Source organism: Notolepis coatsorum (assembly GCF_963971535.1).
Source record: "Notolepis coatsorum genome assembly, chromosome: 11".
NCBI classification, from domain to species: domain Eukaryota; kingdom Metazoa; phylum Chordata; class Actinopteri; order Aulopiformes; family Paralepididae; genus Notolepis; species Notolepis coatsorum.
Genome location: NC_140175.1, coordinates 109641444 through 109666157, shown reverse-complemented (window position 1 = coordinate 109666157; position 24714 = coordinate 109641444). Strand labels below are relative to the sequence as shown.

Here is a 24714-nt window from a genome sequence, read left to right as displayed (position 1 = left end):
TACCACACACACACACACACATATACTCACACACACTCACACACACGGTAGCTTCATATCAAGACCGCTACGCACAACGTAGCCAAGCAGCACAAAGTGGTAGAGGAAAGGTCCTCAGGCCAAACCCAGTCTCTCAGCCCTTCGTGGCAGATGACCAAGCTGTCTTTAAATTACACTAACTGTAGATGTTAAAGGAATACTTTGCTAATTTTAGTTTGTTATTATTTATTAATCATTAGACACTTAGGTTTCTTCATGTGTCTTTCATTTTCCCTAAAATGGAAGGTTAACATTGTTAGCATTCCTTGTTGCAACCGCGGGGCACGGCTAGCTCCAAGCTTCCAGCTAGCTCCAAGCTTCCAGCTAGCTCCAAGCTTCCTGCTATCTCCAAGCTTCCTGCTAACTCCAAGCTTCCAGCTAACTCCAAGCTTCCAGCTAGCTCCAAGCTTCCTGCTAGCTCCATGCTTCCAGCTAGCTCCAAGCTTCCAGCTAGCTCCAAGCTTCCAGCTAGCTCCAAGCTTCCAGCTAGCTCCAAGCTTCCTGCTAGCTCCATGCTTCCAGCTAGCTCCAAGCTTCCAGCTAGCTCCAAGCTTCCAGCTAGCTCCAAGCTTCCTGCTAGCTCCATGCTTCCAGCTAGCTCCAAGCTTCCAGCTAGCTCCAAGCTTCCAGCTAGCTCCAAGCTTCCTGCTAGCTCCATGCTTCCTGCTAACTCCAAGCTTCCAGCTAGCTCCAAGCTTCCAGCTAGCTCCAAGCTTCCAGCTAGCTCCAAGCTTCCAGCTAGCTCCAAGCTTCCAGCTAGCTCCAAGCTTCCTGCTAGCTCCAAGCTTCCAGCTAGCTCCACGCTTCCAGCTAGCTCCACGCTTCCAGCTAGCTCCAAGCTTCCAGCTAGCTCCACGCTTCCAGCTAGCTCCACGCTTCCAGCTAGCTCCACGCTTCCAGCTAGCTCCAAGCTTCCAGCTAGCTCCAAGCTTCCTGCTAACTCCAAGCTTTCAGCTAGCTCCAAGCTTCCTGCTAGCTCCAAGCTTCCAGCTAGCTCCACGCTTCCAGCTATCTCCAAGCTTCCTGCTAACTCCAAGCTTTCAGCTAGCTCCATGCTTCCAGCTAGCTCCACGCTTCCAGCTAGCTCCAAGCTTCCTGCTAGCTCCAAGCTTCCAGCTAGCTCCAAGCTTCCTGCTAGCTCCAAGCTTCCAGCTAGCTCCAAGCTTCCTGCTAGCTCCAAGCTTCCCACTAGCTGTGAACCCTGAACCCCGCAATGTGACCAGTGTCTCTGGTAAAGAACAATAACTAACTCAAATCTGAAGAGTCCAAGCATCTCTTTAATACTCAAACTGCTGGCTTATAATATTATTATAAACTACAGTAGCATAATATACTAACTCATAACAGACCCTATGTGGGGCACATTATGCATAGTGGTGAAAAGAGAGAGAGCGGGGGGTTATAATGTATTTTAAAGTCATTGTGCTATTTACGCATTTTTCTTTTGTACAGTGAAACATTTAGGAACGTTACTGTGCCATTGATTCTCCATTAGAGAAGTAACTGTACCATTGATTCTCCATTAGAAAAGTAACTGTACCATTGATTCTCCATTAGAAAAGTAACTGTGCCATTGATTCTCCATTAGGAAAGTAACTGTACCATTGATTCTCCATTAGGAAAGTAACTGTACCATTGATTCTCCATTAGGAAAATAACTGTGCCATTGATTCTCCTTTAATAAGAAAGTAACTGTACTATCGTTTCACCTTTAGGAAAATAACTGCCATTGATTTTCCTTTAATAAAAAAGTAACTGTACTATCGTTTCACCTTTAGGAAAATAACTGTGCCATTGATTCCCCTGTGGCAGTGGTGGGTAGGGTAACTTTTGTTTTGGTTTAAATAATTCTGTCCATGTTTCAGTTCCAATTTGAGTATTTCTATTCAGTTGAAATACTTTATTCCAAACAACGGTACTATCTTGCAATAGCTTGTGCTCTGGGGGCAGAGTGGACTAGATAGCGTTGTTTACTTCTGAATGATTGATAGGCTTAAAGGATATACTGTACAGTAGCCTGGGGCCTAGCTGTCAGCAGCGCCTCACCTCCCCAGCCTCTGTGCTGCTGATTTCAGCCCTGACCCCATGAACTATTCAACTTTCCCTCAGTTAGTCTTTCCCTGTTACCCTCCCTCCCGGTTTCTCTTGCCCTGACCTGATTTTACCTTTATTTAATTTCCAATTACGTTCTGTTATGTTCTCTCCTCCTCTTCCCCTTACGTTCTGTTATGTTCTCTCTTCTTTTCTTGCTCAACACTTAGGTGTTTTTCTCATTTTGGACACATAGACAGACACAGTCTAACAGATAAGACAGACACAGACTAACAGACGAGCAGTCTAACAGATAAGACACAGAAACCAGAAGAGAAACAGACAACAAGGTAGAGAGACTGGGATTCATACAGACCAGATGTGCAGACAGACAGATGGACAGGCAGACACAGACAGACACAGACAGACAGACAGACAGACAGACAGACAGACAGACAGACAGACAGACAGACAGACAGACAGACAGACAGACAGACAGACAGACAGACAGACAGACAGTACAGTCTCATGGCAAGTACAGAGAGACTCGGAAGAAGCTTCTATCCTCAGGCCATCAGGATGCTAAATGACAATAACAATATGTAACAACCATCAAATGCACTCACAGCACACACATCCACATGTACACACTCACTTTAAACAAACAACTCACTGCTGCACCCACTTTACCCACTTTAGACACCTAAACACACTTTATATTTATTGGTAAAGAATTTGCACTACAACTCATACCTCATTACACCTTACTGTACATTTGTCCTAAATTGTACCTCATCCCATTTCTGCATTGCACTGTATAGTATATTGTATTTTAACTCAGTTACTTTTCTACTCTGCATTGTATATTGTATATATGTATATATTGAACACTTTTGTCTACGTACTTGACTTATATTTTATACTTACTATACTTATTTTATACTTATCTTTTTTGTCTAGCACAGTCTCTGGAGCAAAACAGAAAGAAGCATTTTATATAAAAGTATTCTGTACTTCTGTATGACAACTAATAAAGAAACTTGAACTTGAAACTTGAGATGGACAGGCAGACAGACAGACAGACAGACGGACGGACACAGACTAACATACACAGACAGACATACAGACAGACAGACAGACAGACACAGACTAACATACAGACAGACAGACACAGACAGACACAGACAGACTAACAGACAGACAGACAGACACAGACTAACAGACAGACACAGACAGACTAACAGACAGACACAGACTAACAGACAGACACAGACAGACAGACAGACACAAACTAACAGACATACACAGACAGATAGACACAGACTAACATACAGACAGACAGACAGACAGACACAGACTAACAGACAGACACAGACTAACAGACAGACTAGGGCTGACCCCTATTAGTCGATTAGTCGACTAATCGGTCGAAAGGAGCCGTAGTCGACTAACCAACCTCTTAGTCGAATAGTAAAAAAAATAAATAATAATAATAAATAAATAAATTATAATATATATATTTTTTTATCATTCTTTCCAAAAGAAAAGAGGCCTAGAAGCGTGGCTAACGCTAATGGCACGCATACCAGAGGCTAACTGCCTACGAAAACAGGCACAGAGGCAGTGAAAGAGGATTTCACCCATCTAATGAACACACTAGACTAGACAAATATCAAGATGTATCCATCAGTGGACCAATTGCATGCTTTTGCAGCGGACAAGAAGCCTTCAGTCGACTCCTTCAGACATTAAGCACCCCCCACAGCCCAAATGGAACGAAAAAAAAAGATAAAAAAAAAAATAATAATAATTGTTAAAAATATTATATTTTTTTTTTTTTTTTTTTTTTGACCAATAGTCTACTAACGGCAAATTTTGGCCAATCATAGTCGACCATCATTTTGGAAACTTGTCGAAACTCGCCGACAATGGTGCCATGTAATTTGCGCGAGCTGGATACGGAGCCGTTCTGCCCAATGCCCATGCGCAGTAGAGACCGACGCCAAATTCTCCCCTGGCTGGACCTCGACTCCGTCCATTAGTCCAAACATCAGAACAATTTCTGGGAGTCACTTGCAATATCGCGCTATAATTAATATAATTTGCTGTCTCCCGACACCAACCGGCCATATGGGCAGGCTATACAGGATATCAGCTGCGTCCTCCTCAGATTGCTTATTCATGTGTAACACGCACGGTTATTTCCAGTGTTTACAGCAGAGCTGTCCCAAGTAGCTGCGGCTACAAACGTGTTGTCAAGTTATTGTTATAAGGAGCCCAGTCCAAACTACAACAGTCTGCATACCCTTAACAATTATGTGTATTGAGCCGTATTGTATTGTACCCATTCTGCAATCTGTTAAATAAAGTTTTCATCCATTTCTACTAGCGTTAACGTTACTACGTTAATAGCCTCGATGCTAACTATATACATGGAGAATGCCATTCACATTAGCATGTAGCTAACAACATCGGAGATCTTTTTGTGAGACTAAACTATCCGCTCTTGGTGGTAAATTGTGTTGATGTTGGTTTTGTTTCATCAACAAATGAGAGGCAGAACACACAGTGAATGTATCCGTTTTTGTTTATTGCACTTTTATTGCACTTTGTTTTCTTGCTGAAAAATAAATGCTACCTTGGCTAAATGGCTCACGCAAGGTATTTATTCCCTGCCATTGGTTATATCCATCAATATAGCCAGTCTGCCACCACTGTAAGCCTATGGAGATGTTCACGTTCTTTGCAGGGCTATAACTTTTTAAATTGTATTGCTAAATTGACATTACTATGGCCCATTCAACATCGATTATCTATTGTTCAGGATGTAGGAACGTTATACTTTTTCATTAATACAAAAATACCTTCTAGAATATAAGTATGATTTTATCGTTTTCTGCAGTAATTCCTAAAACGTGAGTTATAGGCCTAAACGCATATAAAGATTATCGATTGCCGTTTATTCCCTAGACACGCTATATTAAAAAATTCAACTGTATATGATCGTATACGTTATGATTCATCATGCATGGAGGAAAGGGGGGGGGGTCGTTTATAATTCCCCGATCATCAGTAAATGCTTTATGTAGTATGGGTTGATTTATTGATCAGATGGTTTGCAGTGAAATGAATAAACAATTGGGCTGAAAATAACGTTATATTCCTCTTACCGTGCATCAAAGAGACTGGCGGTGAAATATCCTAAGTATAGGACGTCGATCGCCTAGGTCCATTTCCGGTTTGTATGTCGCAATAAACGCCGAAATCATATAGATTATTAAGTTTATAAAGCGATCCATATGTACTATAGTGTCTGTTGGGAGCCTTGCGACAATGTCTGACGGCCGGATGAATTTAATCGACGCACATCGCCACTTCCTGTTGTTCCGAGTGTAACTCGCCCGATCATCCAACAGGCGGCGGTGGTATTGAGCCGTCGTTGTATTGAGCCGTAGGGTCCAGCTGCAGCGTCGGAGGTGTATATATGAATTATGAATGCCATGGCGAAAAAATTAAATATTGATCTCAATCTAGCTGTACAGCGAGATCTGGTGGTCAAAGCATGGCGGGCAATAACGCTTTACAGCGTGGATGGCGGTGGATGTGTTAAAGATGGTGGACTGTTTTTAGCAGGGAGTGTTCAACCTTTCTGATGGGTTGCAAATGGCCTTCATGTTTGAACTACATCGCCACCTACTGCTTTGGCATTGTACTACATGTATATAGTAGACGAGACAAAACAACGTCTAACTTAACTCTTACTTGCCTGCCAATACGCAGCGTTCTGAAAAGCGAAATGAAACTAAATGAAATGGCCCTAGTGTAACCACAGCCTAACAGACAGACATTCCCAGTGTACTGTTGTCACCACCATGGATATTATCTCTTCATCTCAGATAGCATAATCTGAAAGGAACATTCCCTTCAACAGTCCATTGTCTCATGCCATTGTTTATTTGATTTCCTACGAGCACGTGTGTTTGGGCAGCCCAGTGGAAGTGTGTAGGATACTGAAGCTGCTAAAATTAAACAATGAGACTGCTCTGTTCAGACAGGCCGCAGACTGCAGATATTTTTATTGCCAATTTGACCTTTATACCATAGTCATTAGACTGGGATGGTTGAATTGTTGTCCCTTCATATTGTATCTTATGTAAAGTATTTTCCGATCATCAAAAGGAAAATGTTAACCTGAAGTCTTTATTCAAAATATGTTCTATCTCCTCATTGCATAATGGTTTCCTGAAAAAATCCATTAGTGTATTGTCCTTGTGTGGGTTGTTTTCCCATGCACCATGTTGTGTTCTAAATGTGACTAGAATGGTGCTCGTTGGAGCACATGCCTGCTGCATGCTGTAGTTTGTAATAAATATGCCCCCCCCCCCCAAATACATTTATTTGTATTTACCCAGGCAAGCAATTAAGAACAAATTTGTATATACAAAAGCAGCCTGATCAAAAAGCAAAGCCTTTTGAGTGAAGGGGGGGGGGGGCTGTAACAAAAACAAGGTTATGTACATGCATACAAGTAAATAAAATACAAAATTACAGTAGCAATAGTATACAAGGACAACAATAAATAAGGGAGAGAGAAGGAACAGGAGAGAGGGAAAAAGAGAAATGGAGAGTGAGAACCAGAGGGAGAGAGAGAGAAGAACGGGGGAGAAGGAGGGAGGTAGGTGAGGGGCCTAGGGGGAGGAGAGAAGACAGGGGGAGAAGGAGGGAGGTAGGTGAGGGGCCTAGGGGGAGGAGAGAAGAGAGGGGGAGAGGGAGGGAGGTAGGTGAGGGGCCTAGGGGGAGGAGAGAAGAGAGGGGGAGAGGGAGGGAGGTAGGTGAGGGGCCTAGGGGGAGGAGAGAAGAGAGGGGGAGAGGGAGGGAGGTGAGGGGCCTAGAGGGAGGAGAGAAGAGAGGGGGAGAGGGAGGGAGGGAGGTGAGGGGCCTAGAGGGAGGAGAGAAGAGAGGGGGAGAGGGAGGGAGGGAGGTGAGGGGGCCTAGAGGGAGGAGAGAAGACAGGGGGAGAGGGAGGGAGGTAGGTGAGGGGGCCTAGGGGGAGGAGAGAAGAGAGGGGGAGAGGGAGGGAGGGAGGTGAGGGGCCTAGAGGGAGGAGAGAAGACAGGGGGAGAGGGAGGGAGGGAGGTGAGGGGCCTAGGGGGAGGAGAGAAGACAGGGGGAGAGGGAGGGAGGGAGGTGAGGGGCCTAGGGGGAGGAGAGAAGACAGGGGGAGAGGGAGGGAGGGAGGTGAGGGGGGGAGGAGAGAAGAGAGGGGGAGAGGGAGGGAGGTAGGTGAGGGGGCCTAGGGGGAGGAGAGAAGAGAGGGGGAGAGGGAGGGAGGTAGGTGAGGGGCCTAGGGGGAGGAGAGAAGACAGGGGGAGAGGGAGGGAGGGAGGTGAGGGGGGGAGGAGAGAAGAGAGGGGGAGAGGGAGGTGAGGGGGGAGGAGAGAAGACAGGGGGAGAGGGAGGGAGGGAGGTGAGGGGGCCTAGGGGGAGGAGAGAAGAGAGGGGGAGAGGGAGGGAGGGAGGGAGGTGAGGGGGCCTAGGGGGAGGAGAGAAGAGAGGGGGAGGGGGAGGGAGGGAGGTGAGGGGGCCAGGGGGAGGAGAGAAGACAGGGGGAGAGGGAGGGAGGGAGGTGAGGGGGCCTAGGGGGAGGAGAGAAGACAGGGGGAGAGGGAGGGAGGGAGGTGAGGGGGCCAGGGGGAGGAGAGAGGAGAGAAGAGAGGGGGAGAGGGAGGGAGGTGAGGGGCCTAGGGGGAGGAGAGAAGAGAGGGGGAGAGGGAGGGAGGGAGGTGAGGGGGCCTAGGGGAGGAGAGAAGAGAGGGGAGAGGGAGGGAGGGAGGTGAGGGGGCCTAGGGGGAGGAGAGAAGAGAGGGGGAGAGTGAGGGAGGGAGGTGAGGGGGCCTAGGGGGAGGAGAGAAGAGAGGGGGAGAGGGAGGGAGGTAGGTGAGGGGGCCTAGGGGGAGGAGAGAAGAGAGGGAGGGAGGGAGGTGAGGGGGCCTAGGGGGAGGAGAGAAGAGAGGGAGGGAGGGAGGTGAGGGGGCCTAGGGGGAGGAGAGAAGACAGGGGGAGAGGGAGGGAGGGAGGTGAGGGGGCCTAGGGGGAGGAGAGAAGACAGGGGGAGAGGGAGGGAGGGAGGTGAGGGGGCCTAGGGGGAGGAGAGAAGACAGGGGGAGAGGGAGGGAGGGAGGTGAGGGGGCCCAGGGGGAGGAGAGAAGACAGGGGGAGAGGGAGGGAGGTAGGTGAGGGGGGGAGGAGAGAAGAGAGGGGGAGAGGGAGGGAGGGAGGTGAGGGGGGAGGAGAGAAGAGAGGGGGAGAGGGAGGGAGGTAGGTGAGGGGCCTAGGGGGAGGAGAGAAGAGAGGGGGAGAGGGAGGGAGGGAGGTGAGGGGCCTAGGGGGAGGAGAGAAGACAGGGGGAGAGGGAGGGAGGGAGGTGAGGGGCCTAGGGGGAGGAGAGAAGACAGGGGGAGAGGGAGGGAGGTAGGTGAGGGGGCCTAGGGGGAGGAGAGAAGACAGGGGGAGAGGGAGGGAGGTAGGTGAGGGGCCTAGGGGGAGGAGAGAAGACAGGGGGAGAGGGAGGGAGGGAGGTGAGGGGCCTAGGGGGAGGAGAGAAGACAGGGGGAGAGGGAGGGAGGGAGGTGAGGGGCCTAGGGGGAGGAGAGAAGACAGGGGGAGAGTGAGGGAGGGAGGTGAGGGGCCTAGGGGGAGGAGAGAAGACAGGGGGAGGAGAGGGAGGGAGGGAGGTGAGGGGGCCTAGGGGGAGGAGAGAAGACAGGGGGAGAGGGAGGGAGGGAGGTAGGTGAGGGGGCCTAGGGGGAGGAGAGAAGACAGGGGGAGAGGGAGGGAGGTAGGTGAGGGGCCTAGGGGGAGGAGAGAAGACAGGGGGAGAGGGAGGGAGGGAGGTGAGGGGCCTAGGGGGAGGAGAGAAGACAGGGGGAGAGGGAGGGAGGGAGGTGAGGGGGCCTAGGGGGAGGAGAGAAGACAGGGGGAGAGGGAGGGAGGTAGGTGAGGGGCCTAGGGGGAGGAGAGAAGAGAGGGGGAGAGGGAGGGAGGTAGGTGAGGGGCCTAGGGGGAGGAGAGAAGAGAGGGGGAGAGGGAGGGAGGTAGGTGAGGGGCCTAGGGGGAGGAGAGAAGAGAGGGGGAGAGGGAGGGAGGTAGGTGAGGGGCCTAGGGGGAGGAGAGAAGAGAGGGGGAGAGGGAGGGAGGTAGGTGAGGGGCCTAGGGGGAGGAGAGAAGAGAGGGGGAGAGGGAGGGAGGTAGGTGAGGGGGCCTAGGGGGAGGAGAGAAGAGAGGGGGAGAGGGAGGGAGGTAGGTGAGGGGGCCTAGGGGGAGGAGAGAAGAGAGGGGGAGAGGGAGGGAGGTAGGTGAGGGGGCCTAGGGGGAGGGGAGAAGAGTCTGAGGGCTATGGGTGCGACTGGGAGGCAGTCAGCAGGTGCAACAGTCTTTGATTGATTGATTGATTTTATTGTGGATTAGAGACATCATCCAAGGGATAAAAACATGATAAAATGCAAGCACTTATTTCCATCATGGTCCCTGCTATTAAAAAACAGGACATACATCAACATAAAACAACATCATAAAACATTAAGATACAATATGCATATACAGTTGAAGATAAAAGAATAATAAATAAATATGTTACCCTCTGTTGTGAACCTTGGCTATTACTTTTTTCGACATGCTTTCCCCTGAGAGTGTGTTTTCTTTATTTTCTTTTATTTTTCTTTTATTTTAATTTTTTTAGCATTTTTACAGCTTTATTGGTCACGCAGGACCGACAGAGGAGAGGGCGAACGGGAGGAGAGGTGGGGAGGACATGCGACAAATAACGACGGGAGCTGGGATCGAACCCGGGTCGGCCGCGTAGGTGCGCGAGGCACTATGGCAGGGATCGGCAATAGGCGGCCCGCGGGCCGACATTGGCCCGCCAGCAATAATTTCTGGCCCGTCAGATTATTTTGAGAATATGATATTTATTTTACGCGCAGGAAATATTCACTCGGGACGCCAGGGTGTCTTTTATTGTGAAGCTGTATCTATCTACCGGTAGTCATCAATAGCACTATAGCCAATTGAAATGCTAGAAATGGTCACGTGGACTGGGAGAACCAATGGAATAGTCCCTAACGAACTTTCACTTCCGCGTTCGAGATGGAGCGAGTAACAAAATGTGTTAAAAAACAAAACAAACATCTTTGGATAGGGAAATGCAACAGGGAAATATAACGCTTCTTTTAATAAACAGGAGCCATACTTAAAATACGGGTTTATTGCAACAGGTCGGTGATTCTTGCGTGCCGAGCCGACGTCCTCTCTGCATAATATGTGGCGACAACAACAACAACAACAACGAGGAAATGGTTGTTATTACAACTGTGTTCAAGTTGGCAGATAAAGTAGCTGCATTCAACGCCAATCTGGAATTGGAGGGCGGCGAGTGGATATGTGACATGTTTCAAACATTAGCAGGGATTTTGGAGGACTGAACAACAAACAAGGTATGGTGAGTCGTGTTTTCATGCATTATGTCTTCTGATCTGTTCATCACCCGCCGCGGTGATCTGCAACAGCTGATCTGCTGTTCATGAATGAATGAATGAAAACTTTATTTAACAGATTGCAGAATGGGTACAATACAGTACGGCGCAATACACACAATTGTTAAGCTGATCTGCAACAGCTGAGAGCTGTTCATGAATGAATGGATGAGTGAGAACTTTGTTTGGCGGATTGCAGAATGGGTGCAGTGCAGTGCGGCGCAGTGCACACGGTTGTTGGGGGGATGCAGACCAGAGAAAAACGTTTGTCTTTTTTCAATATCAGTATATTAAATTAGCCATTGTTTTTGATCCTGGCCCGCGAAGCAACGGCTTGGGGAAAATCTGGCCCGTGGGCAAATCTAATTGGCGACCCCTGCACTATGGTATGCGCCACGAGGGCGCCCCGAGAGTGTGTTTTCTAAAGTACACCCTAGATACACCACTGATTTGGTACTGGTGACCACTGAGCTACCTAACTGTATCTTAAAACCTTCCTATTTTTTCTGTTTCCTTGTAGTAGAAAATCAAATGGATTCTGTTTTACCTAAATGGAGAGACAGCCGGTTTTCTGACAGCCACTGACTGACATTTCCTAACTCCATGCGAAGTGTGCTTTCAATAACCGTTTTGCTTTAGTTTGACACCATGAGAGCCGAATCATCCGCGTAGAGCAGGAGATCACATGAGCAGGCTGACTGCATGTCATTTGTATAAAGGAGGAAGAACAAGGGCCCCAGCACACTGCCCTGAGGGACCCCGCAGTCCACCGTCCTCAGATCTGAAAGGACCCCCCCACCTCTACACGTTGTTCCCTTCCCCTCAAGTATGAGCTGGCTCAGTTTGTGGCCATACCATTAAAACCTATCGCTGTTAACTTCCTTAAGAGGATAGTGTGGTCCACCGTGTTGTAGGTCTAACATCACCATGCCACAGAGATTTCCTCTGTCTATCTCTTTATTAATGTGATCTGTTAGAAACAGAAGACAGGTGTCTGTGGAGTGGGACTTTCTAAACCCTGATTGAAATTCATATGCCCATTTCTCGATTTTGATTGGCTGAAACAGTCAAGTTACACGTGGGTATTTGTTATAACCCCACGCTCTTGGTCCCAGGACCCGCCCACAACCGAATTACTATCAATCCGCCAATGCGAGTTTTTAGAAGTGAAAGCAAGATGGCGGACAGTAAACGTTACGAAAGAATATGTTGATAGGGTCTCAAAGACTAAATGAAAAACGATTGTCACGGCGAATGTGTTAGTTTCTTACACAATGTTGGATGATGTAATTAGTGGGTCATGAGTCATTGTGGAACAAAATATAAACTGTGCGGATTGATTGATTGATTGATTGATTAATTGCACATATTTTTTTGTACCTACTTTCTATAGAAGCAGCTGGGAGGTGCGCTGTTTTAAGTGTGCGTGGATTATTGAATTGATTGATTGATTGATTGCAAATTTTATTACTGTCCGCCTTTTTTCCAACTGGTTAAGCTTGGCGACTCTTTTGAAGTCGCTCTCTTTCGAAGTTTGTTAAGGTTAGAGTTTGTCTTTAGAGCCGGGCGATAGACCACCAGCCCTGATTCCAAACTCTAACCTTAACCAACTTCGTATAATATATATATAATATTTTCTATGACCTTGTCCAACACCTCCAACACCCCCCTAGCTGTGTCCAACACCTCCAACACCTCCAACACCCCCCTAGCTGTGTCCAACACCTCCAACACCTCCAACACCCCCAACACCTCCAACACCCCCCTAGCTGTGTCCAACACCTCCAACACCTCCAACACCCCCAACACCCCCAACACCCCCAACACCCCCAACACCTCCAACACCCCCAACACCCCCAACACCTCCAACACCCCCAACACCTCCAACACCTCCAACACCCCCCTAGATGTACAACACCTCCAACACCCCCAACACCTCCAACACCCCCCTAGCTGTACAACACCTCCAACACCCCCCTAGCTGTACAACACCTCCAACACCCCCCTAGCTGTACAACACTTCCAACACCCCCCTAGATGTACAACACTTCCAACACCCCCAACACCTCCAACACCCCCAACACCTCCAACACCCCCCTAGATGTACAACACCTCCAACACCCCCAACACCTCCAACACCCCCCTAGCTGTACAACACCTCCAACACCCCCCTAGCTGTACAACACCTCCAACACCCCCCTAGCTGTACAACACTTCCAACACCCCCCTAGCTGTACAACACCTCCAACACCCCCCTAGCTGTACAACACTTCCAACACCCCCCTAGCTGTACAACACTTCCAACACCCCCTAGCTGTACAACACCTCCAACACCCCCTAGCTGTACAACACCTCCAACACCCCCCCTAGCTGTACAACACCTCCAACACCCCCCCTAGCTGTACAACACCTCCAACACCCCCCCTAGCTGTACAACACCTCCAACACCCCCCCTAGCTGTACAACACCTCCAACACCCCCCCTAGCTGTACAACACCTCCAACACCCCCCTAGCTGTACAACACCTCCAACACCCCCTAGCTGTACAACACCTCCAACACCCCCCCTAGCTGTACAACACCTCCAACACCCCCCCTAGCTGTACAACACCTCCAACACCCCCCTAGCTGTGTACATATTGATGGAAGTGGAAGCCTCTGCATTGTGACTCAGGAATGCAGGATCCTGTGAGGGAGGAGGGAGGGGTGGTCTAAGTGGTTGAGGGGCGGAAAAGAGAGATACGGAGGAGGCGGGGGAGGAGAGTGGAGGGGGGGAGGAGAAGGAGGTAGAGGAGAGTGGAGGGGGAGGAGAGTGGAGGGGGAGGAGAAGGAGGTAGAGGAGAGTGGAGGGGGAGGAGAGTGGAGGGGGAGGAGAAGGAGGTAGAGGAGAGTGGAGGGGGAGGAGAAGGAGGTAGAGGAGAGTGGAGGGGGAGGAGAAGGAGGTAGAGGAGAGTGGAGGGGGAGGAGAGTGGAGGGGGAGGAGAAGGAGGTAGAGGAGAGTGGAGGGGGAGGAGAAGGAGGTAGAGGAGAGTGGAGGGGGAGGAGAAGGAGGTAGAGGAGAGTGGAGGGGGAGGAGAAGGAGGTAGAGGAGAGTGGAGGGGGGGGATAAGGAGATAGAGGAGAGTGGAGGGGGAGGAGAAGGAGATAGAGGAGAGTGGAGGGGGAGGAGAAGGAGGTAGAGGAGAGTGGAGGGGGAGGAGAAGGAGATAGAGGAGAGTGGAGGGGGAGGAGAAGGAGATAGAGGAGAGTGGAGGGGGAGGAGAAGGAGATAGAGGAGAGTGGAGGGGGGGGAGAAGGAGATAGAGGAGAGTGGAGGGGGAGGAGAAGGAGATAGAGGAGAGTGGAGGGGGAGGAGAAGGAGGTAGAGGAGAGTGGAGGGGGAGGAGAAGGAGATAGAGGAGAGTGGAGGGGGAGGAGAAGGAGATAGAGGAGAGTGGAGGGGGGGGAGAAGGAGGTAGAGGAGAGTGGAGGGGGGGGAGGAGAAGGAGGTAGAGGAGAGTGGAGGGGGGGGGAGGAGAAGGAGGTAGAGGAGAGTGGAGGAGAAGGAGATAGAGGAGAGTGGAGGAGAAGGAGATAGAGGGGAGGAGAAGGAGGTAGAGGAGAGGGGAGGGGGAGAAGGAGGGGGAGGATAAAGAGGTAGATGGGAGGGGGGAGAAGGAGGTAGAGGGGAGGGGGTGGAGGGGGAGGAGAAGGAGATAGAGGGGGGGGGGGGTGACAACTTTCTCCCAGGAGGAAACTGAACTGAAATGCTGATGGGGCTGTTTATAGCTGCTTGAACTCAGCAGCGACTGACTGACTGACTGACTGACTGACTGACTCACTGGTGGCTGGGAGCGCAGTGCTATCAGAAGGAACCTGTCCGCTTCCTCTTCCTCTACCCACACACACACACACACACACACACACACGCACACACACACACACGCACACGCACACACACGCACACGCACACGCACACACAGAGCCACCGTCCAGGCCAGACAGCAGTAGCAGCACATACAGTACGGGTCTCTCTTTATGCACAGTATATTATGTGCAGCACATACGTGGTCCTTGTCACAGCCTTGTTCTCTTTATTATATGTAGTATGATATGATAATGATATGATACATTTATTTATATTGCGCCCCTCAACCAATAGTCACATCGGCCCGGGGCGCATCCCGGGAAAGAAAGAGAAACAAAAAAGACGGGAACAATACGAAAACAGAAAAAATACATGCAGTCCAACCAAGCAGATAGAGAACAGACAGACATAATACACCAGTCATACTACAATACAAAAACTAACTCATGGATTGTTTATGGCGAAAAGGTGTGTTTTGCATGGCCTTAAAAGTCTGTAGAGTGCTTGCAGATCTTAAGTTGAGTGGGAGCTTGTTCCAGAGGGTCGGTGCTGTGACTGCAAAAGCCCAGGTTCCCTTCGTCACCAGTCTTGTGTGGGGAGGATTTTTAGGCAGATTTGGTTGTTTGATCTGAGGGATCTGGAGCTGGCTGATTGGACCAGGAGTTCTTTTATGTAGGCTGGGGTCGAGACCGTTTATGGCTTTGTATGTGAACATGAGGATTTTGAAATGTATTCGTTGTTTTACCGGGAGCCAGTGTAGTATGTGCTCCTTGTCACTGCTGCCTTGTTCTCTTATATGTAGTATGTGCTCCTTGTCACTGCTGCCTTGTTCTCTTATATGTAGTATGTGTTCCTTGTCACTGCCTTGTTCTCTTATATGTAGTATGTGTTCCTTGTCACTGCTGCCTTGTTCTCTTATATGTAGTATGTGCTCCTTGTCACTGCTGCCTTGTTCTCTTATATGTAGTATGTGTTCCTTGTCACTGCCTTGTTCTCTTATATGTAGTATGTGTTCCTTGTCACTGCTGCCTTGTTCTCTTATATGTAGTATGTGTTCCTTGTCACTGCCTTGTTCTCTTATATGTAGTATGTGTTCCTTGTCACTGCCTTGTTCTCTTATATGTAGTATGTGCTCCTTGTCACTGCTGCCTTGTTCTCTTATATGTAGTATGTGCTCCTTGTCACTGCCTTGTTCTCTTATATGTAGTATGTGCTCCTTGTCACTGCTGCCTTGTTCTCTTATATGTAGTATGTGCTCCTTGTCACTGCCTTGTTCTCTTATATGTAGTATGTGCTCCTTGTCACTGCCTTGTTCTCTTATATGTAGTATGTGTTCCTTGTCACTGCCTTGTTCTCTTATATGTAGTATGTGTTCCTTGTCACTGCCTTGTTCTCTTATATGTAGTATGTGCTCCTTGTCACTGCTGCCTTGTTCTCTTATATGTAGTATGTGTTCCTTGTCACTGCCTTGTTCTCTTATATGTAGTATGTGCTCCTTGTCACTGCTGCCTTTTTCTCTTATATGTAGTATGTGTTCCTTGTCACTGCTGCCTTGTTCTCTTATATGTAGTATGTGTTCCTTGTCACTGCCTTGTTCTCTTATATGTAGTATGTGTTCCTTGTCACTGCTGCCTTGTTCTCTTATATGTAGTATGTGTTCCTTGTCACTGCTGCCTTGTTCTCTTATATGTAGTATGTGTTCCTTGTCACTGCCTTGTTCTCTTATATGTAGTATGTGTTCCTTGTCACTGCTGCCTTGTTCTCTTATATGTAGTATGTGCTCCTTGTCACTGCTGCCTTGTTCTCTTATATGTAGTATGTGCTCCTTGTCACTGCTGCCTTGTTCTCTTATATGTAGTATGTGCTCCTTGTCACTGCCTTGTTCTCTTATATGTAGTATGTGCTCCTTGTCACTGCCTTGTTCTCTTATATGTAGTATGTGCTCCTTGTCACTGCCTTGTTCTCTTATATGTAGTATGTGTTCCTTGTCACTGCCTTGTTCTCTTATATGTAGTATGTGTTCCTTGTCACTGCTGCCTTGTTCTCTTATATGTAGTATGTGCTCCTTGTCACTGCCTTGTTCTCTTATATGTAGTATGTGCTCCTTGTCACTACTGCCTTGTTCTCTTATATGTAGTATGTGCTCCTTGTCACTGCTGCCTTGTTCTCTTATATGTAGTATGTGTTCCTTGTCACTGCCTTGTTCTCTTATATGTAGTATGTGCTCCTTGTCACTGCCTTGTTCTCTTATATGTAGTATGTGTTCCTTGTCACTGCTGCCTTGTTCTCTTATATGTAGTATGTGTTCCATATGTAGTATGTGCTCCTTGTCACTGCTGCCTTGTTCTCTTATATGTAGTATGTGTTCCTTGTCACTGCTGCCTTGTTCTCTTATATGTAGTATGTGTTCCTTGTCACTGCCTTGTTCTCTTATATGTAGTATGTGTTCCTTGTCACTGCCTTGTTCTCTTATATGTAGTATGTGCTCCTTGTCACTGCTGCCTTGTTCTCTTATATGTAGTATGTGTTCCTTGTCACTGCTGCCTTGTTCTCTTATATGTAGTATGTGTTCCTTGTCACTGCCTTGTTCTCTTATATGTAGTATGTGTTCCTTGTCACTGCTGCCTTGTTCTCTTATATGTAGTATGTGTTCCTTGTCACTGCTGCCTTGTTCTCTTATATGTAGTATGTGTTCCTTGTCACTGCTGCCTTGTTCTCTTATATGTAGTATGTGTTCCTTGTCACTGCCTTGTTCTCTTATATGTAGTATGTGTTCCTTGTCACTGCCTTGTTCTCTTATATGTAGTATGTGCTCCTTGTCACTGCTGCCTTGTTCTCTTATATGTAGTATGTGTTCCTTGTCACTGCTGCCTTGTTCTCTTATATGTAGTATGTGCTCCTTGTCACTGCTGCCTTGTTCTCTTATATGTAGTATGTGTTCCTTGTCACTGCCTTGTTCTCTTATATGTAGTATGTGCTCCTTGTCACTGCCTTGTTCTCTTATATGTAGTATGTGTTCCTTGTCACTGCTGCCTTGTTCTCTTATATGTAGTATGTGTTCCTTGTCACTGCTGCCTTGTTCTCTTATATGTAGTATGTGTTCCTTGTCACTGCCTTGTTCTCTTATATGTAGTATGTGTTCCTTGTCACTGCTGCCTTGTTCTCTTATATGTAGTATGTGTTCCTTGTCACTGCCTTGTTCTCTTATATGTAGTATGTGTTCCTTGTCACTGCTGCCTTGTTCTCTTATATGTAGTATGTGCTCCTTGTCACTGCCTTGTTCTCTTATATGTAGTATGTGCTTCCTTGTCACTGCTGCCTTGTTCTCTTATATGTAGTATGTGCTCCTTGTCACTGCCTTGTTCTCTTATATGTAGTATGTGTTCCTTGTCACTGCCTTGTTCTCTTATATGTAGTATGTGCTCCTTGTCACTGCTGCCTTGTTCTCTTATATGTAGTATGTGTTCCTTGTCACTGCCTTGTTCTCTTATATGTAGTATGTGTTCCTTGTCACTGCCTTGTTCTCTTATATGTAGTATGTGCTCCTTGTCACTGCCTTGTTCTCTTATATGTAGTATGTGTTCCTTGTCACTGCCTTGTTCTCTTATATGTAGTATGTGCTCCTTGTCACTGCTGCCTTGTTCTCTTATATGTAGTATGTGTTCCTTGTCACTGCCTTGTTCTCTTATATGTAGTATGTGTTCCTTGTCACTGCCTTGTTCTCTTATATGTAGTATGTGTTCCTTGTCACTGCCTTGTTCTCTTATATGTAGTATGTGCTCCTTGTCACTGCTGCCTTGTTCTCTTATATGTAGTATGTGTTCCTTGTCACTGCTGCCTTGTTCTCTTATATGTAGTATGTGCTCCTTGTCACTGCCTTGTTCTCTTATATGTAGTATGTGTTCCTTGTCACTGCTGCCTTGTTCTCTTATATGTAGTATGTGCTCCTTGTCACTGCCTTGTTCTCTTATATGTAGTATGTGCTCCTTGTCACTGCCTTGTTCTCTTATATGTAGTATGTGTTCCTTGTCACTGCTGCCTTGTTCTCTTATATGTAGTATGTGTTCCTTGTCACTGCTGCCTTGTTCTCTTATATGTAGTATGTGTTCCTTGTCACTGCCTTGTTCTCTTATATGTAGTATGTGCTCCTTGTCACTGCTGCCTTGTTCTCTTATATGTAGTATGTGCTCCTTGTCACTGCCTTGTTCTCTTATATGTAGTATGTGTTCCTTGTCACTGCTGCCTTGTTCTCTTATATGTAGTATGTGTTCCTTGTCACTGCCTTGTTCTCTTATATGTAGTATGTGTTCCTTGTCACTGCCTTGTTCTCTTATATGTAGTATGTGCTCCTTGTCACTGCTGCCTTGTTCTCTTATATGTAGTATGTGTTCCTTGTCACTGCCTTGTTCTCTTATATGTAGTATGTGTTCCTTGTCACTGCTGCCTTGTTCTCTTATATGTAGTATGTGTTCCTTGTCACTGCCTTGTTCTCTTATATGTAGTATGTGTTCCTTGTCACTGCTGCCTTGTTCTCTTATATGTAGTATGTGTTCCTTGTCACTGCTGCCTTGTTCTCTTATATGTAGTATGTGTTCCTTGTCAGCTGCCTTGTTCTCTTATATGTAGTATGTGTTCCTTGTCACTGCCTTGTTCTCTTATATGTAGTATGTGTTCCTTGTCACTGCCTTGTTCTCTTATATGTAGTATGTGTTCCTTGTCACTGCTGCCTTGTTCTCTTATATGTAGTATGTGTTCCTTGTCACTGCCTTGTTCTCTTATATGTAGTATGTGTTCCTTGTCACTGCCTTGTTCTCTTATATGTAGTATGTGTTCCTTGTCACTGCTGCCTTGTTCTCTTATATGTAGTATGTGTTCCTTGTCACTGCTGCCTTGTTCTCTTATATGTAGTATGTGCTCCTTGTCACTGCCTTGTTCTCTTATATGTAGTATGTGCTCCTTGTCACTGCTGCCTTGTTCTCTTATATGTAGTATGTGCTCCTTGTCACTGCTGCCTTGTTCTCTTATATGTAGTATGTGTTCCTTGTCACTGCTGCCTTGTTCTCTTATATGTAGTATGTGCTTCCTTGTCACTGCCTTGTTCTCTTATATGTAGTATGTGTTCCTTGTCACTGCTGCCTTGTTCTCTTATATGTAGTATGTGCTCCTTGTCACTGCTGCCTTGTTCTCTTATATGTAGTATGTGTTCCTTGTCACTGCCTTGTTCTCTTATATGTAGTATGTGTTCCTTGTCACTGCTGCCTTGTTCTCTTATATGTAGTATGTGTTCCTTGTCACTGCTGCCTTGTTCTCTTATATGTAGTATGTGCTTCCTTGTCACTGGCCTTGTTCTCTTATATGTAGTATGTGCTTCCTTGTCACTGCCTTGTTCTCTTATATGTAGTATGTGTTCCTTGTCACTGCTGCCTTGTTCTCTTATATGTAGTATGTGTTCCTTGTCACTGCCTTGTTCTCTTATATGTAGTATGTGCTCCTTGTCACTGCCTTGTTCTCTTATATGTAGTATGTGTTCCTTGTCACTGCTGCCTTGTTCTCTTATATGTAGTATGTGCTCCTTGTCACTGCCTTGTTCTCTTATATGTAGTATGTGTTCCTTGTCACTGCCTTGTTCTCTTATATGTAGTATGTGCTCCTTGTCACTGCTGCCTTGTTCTCTTATATGTAGTATGTGTTCCTTGTCACTGCCTTGTTCTCTTATATGTAGTATGTGTTCCTTGTCACTGCCTTGTTCTCTTATATGTAGTATGTGTTCCTTGTCACTGCCTTGTTCTCTTATATGTAGTATGTGCTCCTTGTCACTGCTGCCTTGTTCTCTTATATGTAGTATGTGTTCCTTGTCACTGCCTTGTTCTCTTATATGTAGTATGTGTTCCTTGTCACTGCTGCCTTGTTCTCTTATATGTAGTATGTGTTCCTTGTCACTGCCTTGTTCTCTTATATGTAGTATGTGTTCCTTGTCACTGCTGCCTTGTTCTCTTATATGTAGTATGTGTTCCTTGTCACTGCTGCCTTGTTCTCTTATATGTAGTATGTGTTCCTTGTCACTGCCTTGTTCTCTTATATGTAGTATGTGCTCCTTGTCACTGCCTTGTTCTCTTATATGTAGTATGTGTTCCTTGTCACTGCCTTGTTCTCTTATATGTAGTATGTGTTCCTTGTCACTGCCTTGTTCTCTTATATGTAGTATGTGCTCCTTGTCACTGCTGCCTTGTTCTCTTATATGTAGTATGTGTTCCTTGTCACTGCCTTGTTCTCTTATATGTAGTATGTGTTCCTTGTCACTGCCTTGTTCTCTTATATGTAGTATGTGTTCCTTGTCACTGCTGCCTTGTTCTCTTATATGTAGTATGTGCTCCTTGTCACTGCCTTGTTCTCTTATATGTAGTATGTGTTCCTTGTCACTGCTGCTTGTTCTCTTATATGTAGTATGTGTTCCTTGTCACTGCTGCCTTGTTCTCTTATATGTAGTATGTGTTCCTTGTCACTGCCTTGTTCTCTTATATGTAGTATGTGTTCCTTGTCACTGCCTTGTTCTCTTATATGTAGTATGTGTTCCTTGTCACTGCCTTGTTCTCTTATATGTAGTATGTGTTCCTTGTCACTGCCTTGTTCTCTTATATGTAGTATGTGTTCCTTGTCACTGCCTTGTTCTCTTATATGTAGTATGTGTTCCTTGTCACTGCTGCCTTGTTCTCTTATATGTAGTATGTGCTCCTTGTCACTGCCTTGTTCTCTTATATGTAGTATGTGTTCCTTGTCACTGCTGCCTTGTTCTCTTATATGTAGTATGTGTTCCTTGTCACTGCTGCCTTGTTCTCTTATATGTAGTATGTGTTCCTTGTCACTGCTGCCTTGTTCTCTTATATGTAGTATGTGCTCCTTGTCACTGCTGCCTTGTTCTCTTATATGTAGTATGTGTTCCTTGTCACTGCTGCCTTGTTCTCTTATATGTAGTATGTGTTCCTTGTCACTGCCTTGTTCTCTTATATGTAGTATGTGTTCCTTGTCACTGCCTTGTTCTCTTATATGTAGTATGTGTTCCTTGTCACTGCCTTGTTCTCTTATATGTAGTATGTGTTCCTTGTCACTGCTGCCTTGTTCTCTTATATGTAGTATGTGCTCCTTGTCACTGCCTTGTTCTCTTATATGTAGTATGTGTTCCTTGTCACTGCCTTGTTCTCTTATATGTAGTATGTGTTCCTTGTCACTGCTGCCTTGTTCTCTTATATGTAGTATGTGTTCCTTGTCACTGCTGCCTTGTTCTCTTATATGTAGTATGTGCTCCTTGTCACTGCTGCCTTGTTCTCTTATATGTAGTATGTGTTCCTTGTCACTGCCTTGTTCTCTTATATGTAGTATGTGTTCCTTGTCACTGCTGCCTTGTTCTCTTATATGTAGTATGTGCTCCTTGTCACTGCTGCCTTGTTCTCTTATATGTAGTATGTGTTCCTTGTCACTGCTGCCTTGTTCTCTTATATGTAGTATGTGTTCCTTGTCACTGCCTTGTTCTCTTATATGTAGTATGTGTTCCTTGTCACTGCTGCCTTGTTCTCTTATATGTAGTATGTGCTCCTTGTCACTGCCTTGTTCTCTTATATGTAGTATGTGTTCCTTGTCACTGCTGCCTTGTTCTCTTATATGTAGTATGTGCTCCTTGTCACTGCCTTGTTCTCTTATATGTAGTATGTGTTCCTTGTCACTGCCTTGTTCTCTTATATGTAGTATGTGTTCCTTGTCACTGCTGCCTTGTTCTCTTATATGTAGTATGTGTTCCTTGTCACTGCTGCCTTGTTCTCTTATATGTAGTATGTGCTCCTTGTCACTGCTGCCTTGTTCTCTTATATGTAGTATGTGTTCCTTGTCACTGCCTTGTTCTCTTATATGTAGTATGTGTTCCTTGTCACTGCTGCCTTGTTCTCTTATATGTAGTATGTGCTCCTTGTCACTGCTGCCTTGTTCTCTTATATGTAGTATGTGTTCCTTGTCACTGCTGCCTTGTTCTCTTATATGTAGTATGTGTTCCTTGTCACTGCCTTGTTCTCTTATATGTAGTATGTGTTCCTTGTCACTGCTGCCTTGTTCTCTTATATGTAGTATGTGCTCCTTGTCACTGCCTTGTTCTCTTATATGTAGTATGTGTTCCTTGTCACTGCTGCCTTGTTCTCTTATATGTAGTATGTGCTCCTTGTCACTGCCTTGTTCTCTTATATGTAGTATGTGTTCCTTGTCACTGCCTTGTTCTCTTATATGTAGTATGTGCTCCTTGTCACTGCCTTGTTCTCTTATATGTAGTATGTGTTCCTTGTCACTGCTGCCTTGTTCTCTTATATGTAGTATGTGCTCCTTGTCACTGCCTTGTTCTCTTATATGTAGTATGTGTTCCTTGTCACTGCTGCCTTGTTCTCTTATATGTAGTATGTGTTCCTTGTCACTGCCTTGTTCTCTTATATGTAGTATGTGTTCCTTGTCACTGCTGCCTTGTTCTCTTATATGTAGTATGTGCTCCTTGTCACTGCTGCCTTGTTCTCTTATATGTAGTATGTGCTCCTTGTCACTGCCTTGTTCTCTTATATGTAGTATGTGTTCCTTGTCACTGCCTTGTTCTCTTATATGTAGTATGTGTTCCTTGTCACTGCTGCCTTGTTCTCTTATATGTAGTATGTGTTCCTTGTCACTGCCTTGTTCTCTTATATGTAGTATGTGTTCCTTGTCACTGCCTTGTTCTCTTATATGTAGTATGTGTTCCTTGTCACTGCTGCCTTGTTCTCTTATATGTAGTATGTGTTCCTTGTCACTGCCTTGTTCTCTTATATGTAGTATGTGTTCCTTGTCACTGCCTTGTTCTCTTATATGTAGTATGTGCTCCTTGTCACTGCCTTGTTCTCTTATATGTAGTATGTGTTCCTTGTCACTGCCTTGTTCTCTTATATGTAGTATGTGTTCCTTGTCACTGCCTTGTTCTCTTATATGTAGTATGTGCTTCCTTGTCACTGCCTTGTTCTCTTATATGTAGTATGTGTTCCTTGTCACTGCTGCCTTGTTCTCTTATATGTAGTATGTGTTCCTTGTCAGCTGCCTTGTTCTCTTATATGTAGTATGTGTTCCTTGTCACTGCCTTGTTCTCTTATATGTAGTATGTGTTCCTTGTCACTGCCTTGTTCTCTTATATGTAGTATGTGTTCCTTGTCACTGCTGCCTTGTTCTCTTATATGTAGTATGTGTTCCTTGTTCTCTTCGTATATGTAGTATGTGTTCCTTGTCACTGCTGCCTTGTTCTCTTATATGTAGTATGTGTTCCTTGTCACTGCCTTGTTCTCTTATATGTAGTATGTGTTCCTTGTCACTGCTGCCTTGTTCTCTTATATGTAGTATGTGTTCCTTGTCACTGCTGCCTTGTTCTCTTATATGTAGTATGTGCTCCTTGTCACTGCTGCCTTGTTCTCTTATATGTAGTATGTGTTCCTTGTCACTGCCTTGTTCTCTTATATGTAGTATGTGTTCCTTGTCACTGCCTTGTTCTCTTATATGTAGTATGTGCTCCTTGTCACTGCCTTGTTCTCTTATATGTAGTATGTGCTCCTTGTCACTGCCTTGTTCTCTTATATGTAGTATGTGTTCCTTGTCACTGCTGCCTTGTTCTCTTATATGTAGTATGTGCTCCTTGTCACTGCTGCCTTGTTCTCTTATATGTAGTATGTGCTCCTTGTCACTGGCCTTGTTCTCTTATATGTAGTATGTGCTCCTTGTCACTGCCTTGTTCTCTTATATGTAGTATGTGTTCCTTGTCACTGCTGCCTTGTTCTCTTATATGTAGTATGTGTTCCTTGTCACTGCCTTGTTCTCTTATATGTAGTATGTGCTCCTTGTCACTGCCTTGTTCTCTTATATGTAGTATGTGTTCCTTGTCACTGCCTTGTTCTCTTATATGTAGTATGTGTTCCTTGTCACTGCCTTGTTCTCTTATATGTAGTATGTGTTCCTTGTCACTGCCTTGTTCTCTTATATGTAGTATGTGTTCCTTGTCACTGCTGCCTTGTTCTCTTATATGTAGTATGTGTTCCTTGTCACTGCCTTGTTCTCTTATATGTAGTATGTGTTCCTTGTCACTGCGCTTGTTCTCTTATATGTAGTATGTGCTCCTTGTCACTGCCTTGTTCTCTTATATGTAGTATGTGCTTCCTTGTCACTGCCTTGTTCTCTTATATGTAGTATGTGTTCCTTGTCACTGCTGCCTTGTTCTCTTATATGT

At 45.9% G+C, this 24714-nt stretch overlaps 1 protein-coding gene across 1 annotated transcript in view; it reads left to right on the top strand.

Moving 5' to 3' along the window:
• Positions 1-12240: 12240 nt before the first annotated feature.
• LOC311237240 (angiopoietin-1 receptor-like) overlaps positions 12241-24714 on the top strand; it is a gene marked incomplete at its 5' end in the record, with an annotated part of 126356 nt that continues 113882 nt past the window's right edge. The window contains 2 exons of the mRNA XM_084325047.1: positions 12241-12510; positions 13275-13288. Of these exons, the coding sequence (XP_084181173.1) occupies positions 12241-12510; positions 13275-13288 (284 nt within the window). The remainder of the gene's footprint in view (positions 12511-13274; positions 13289-24714) is intronic.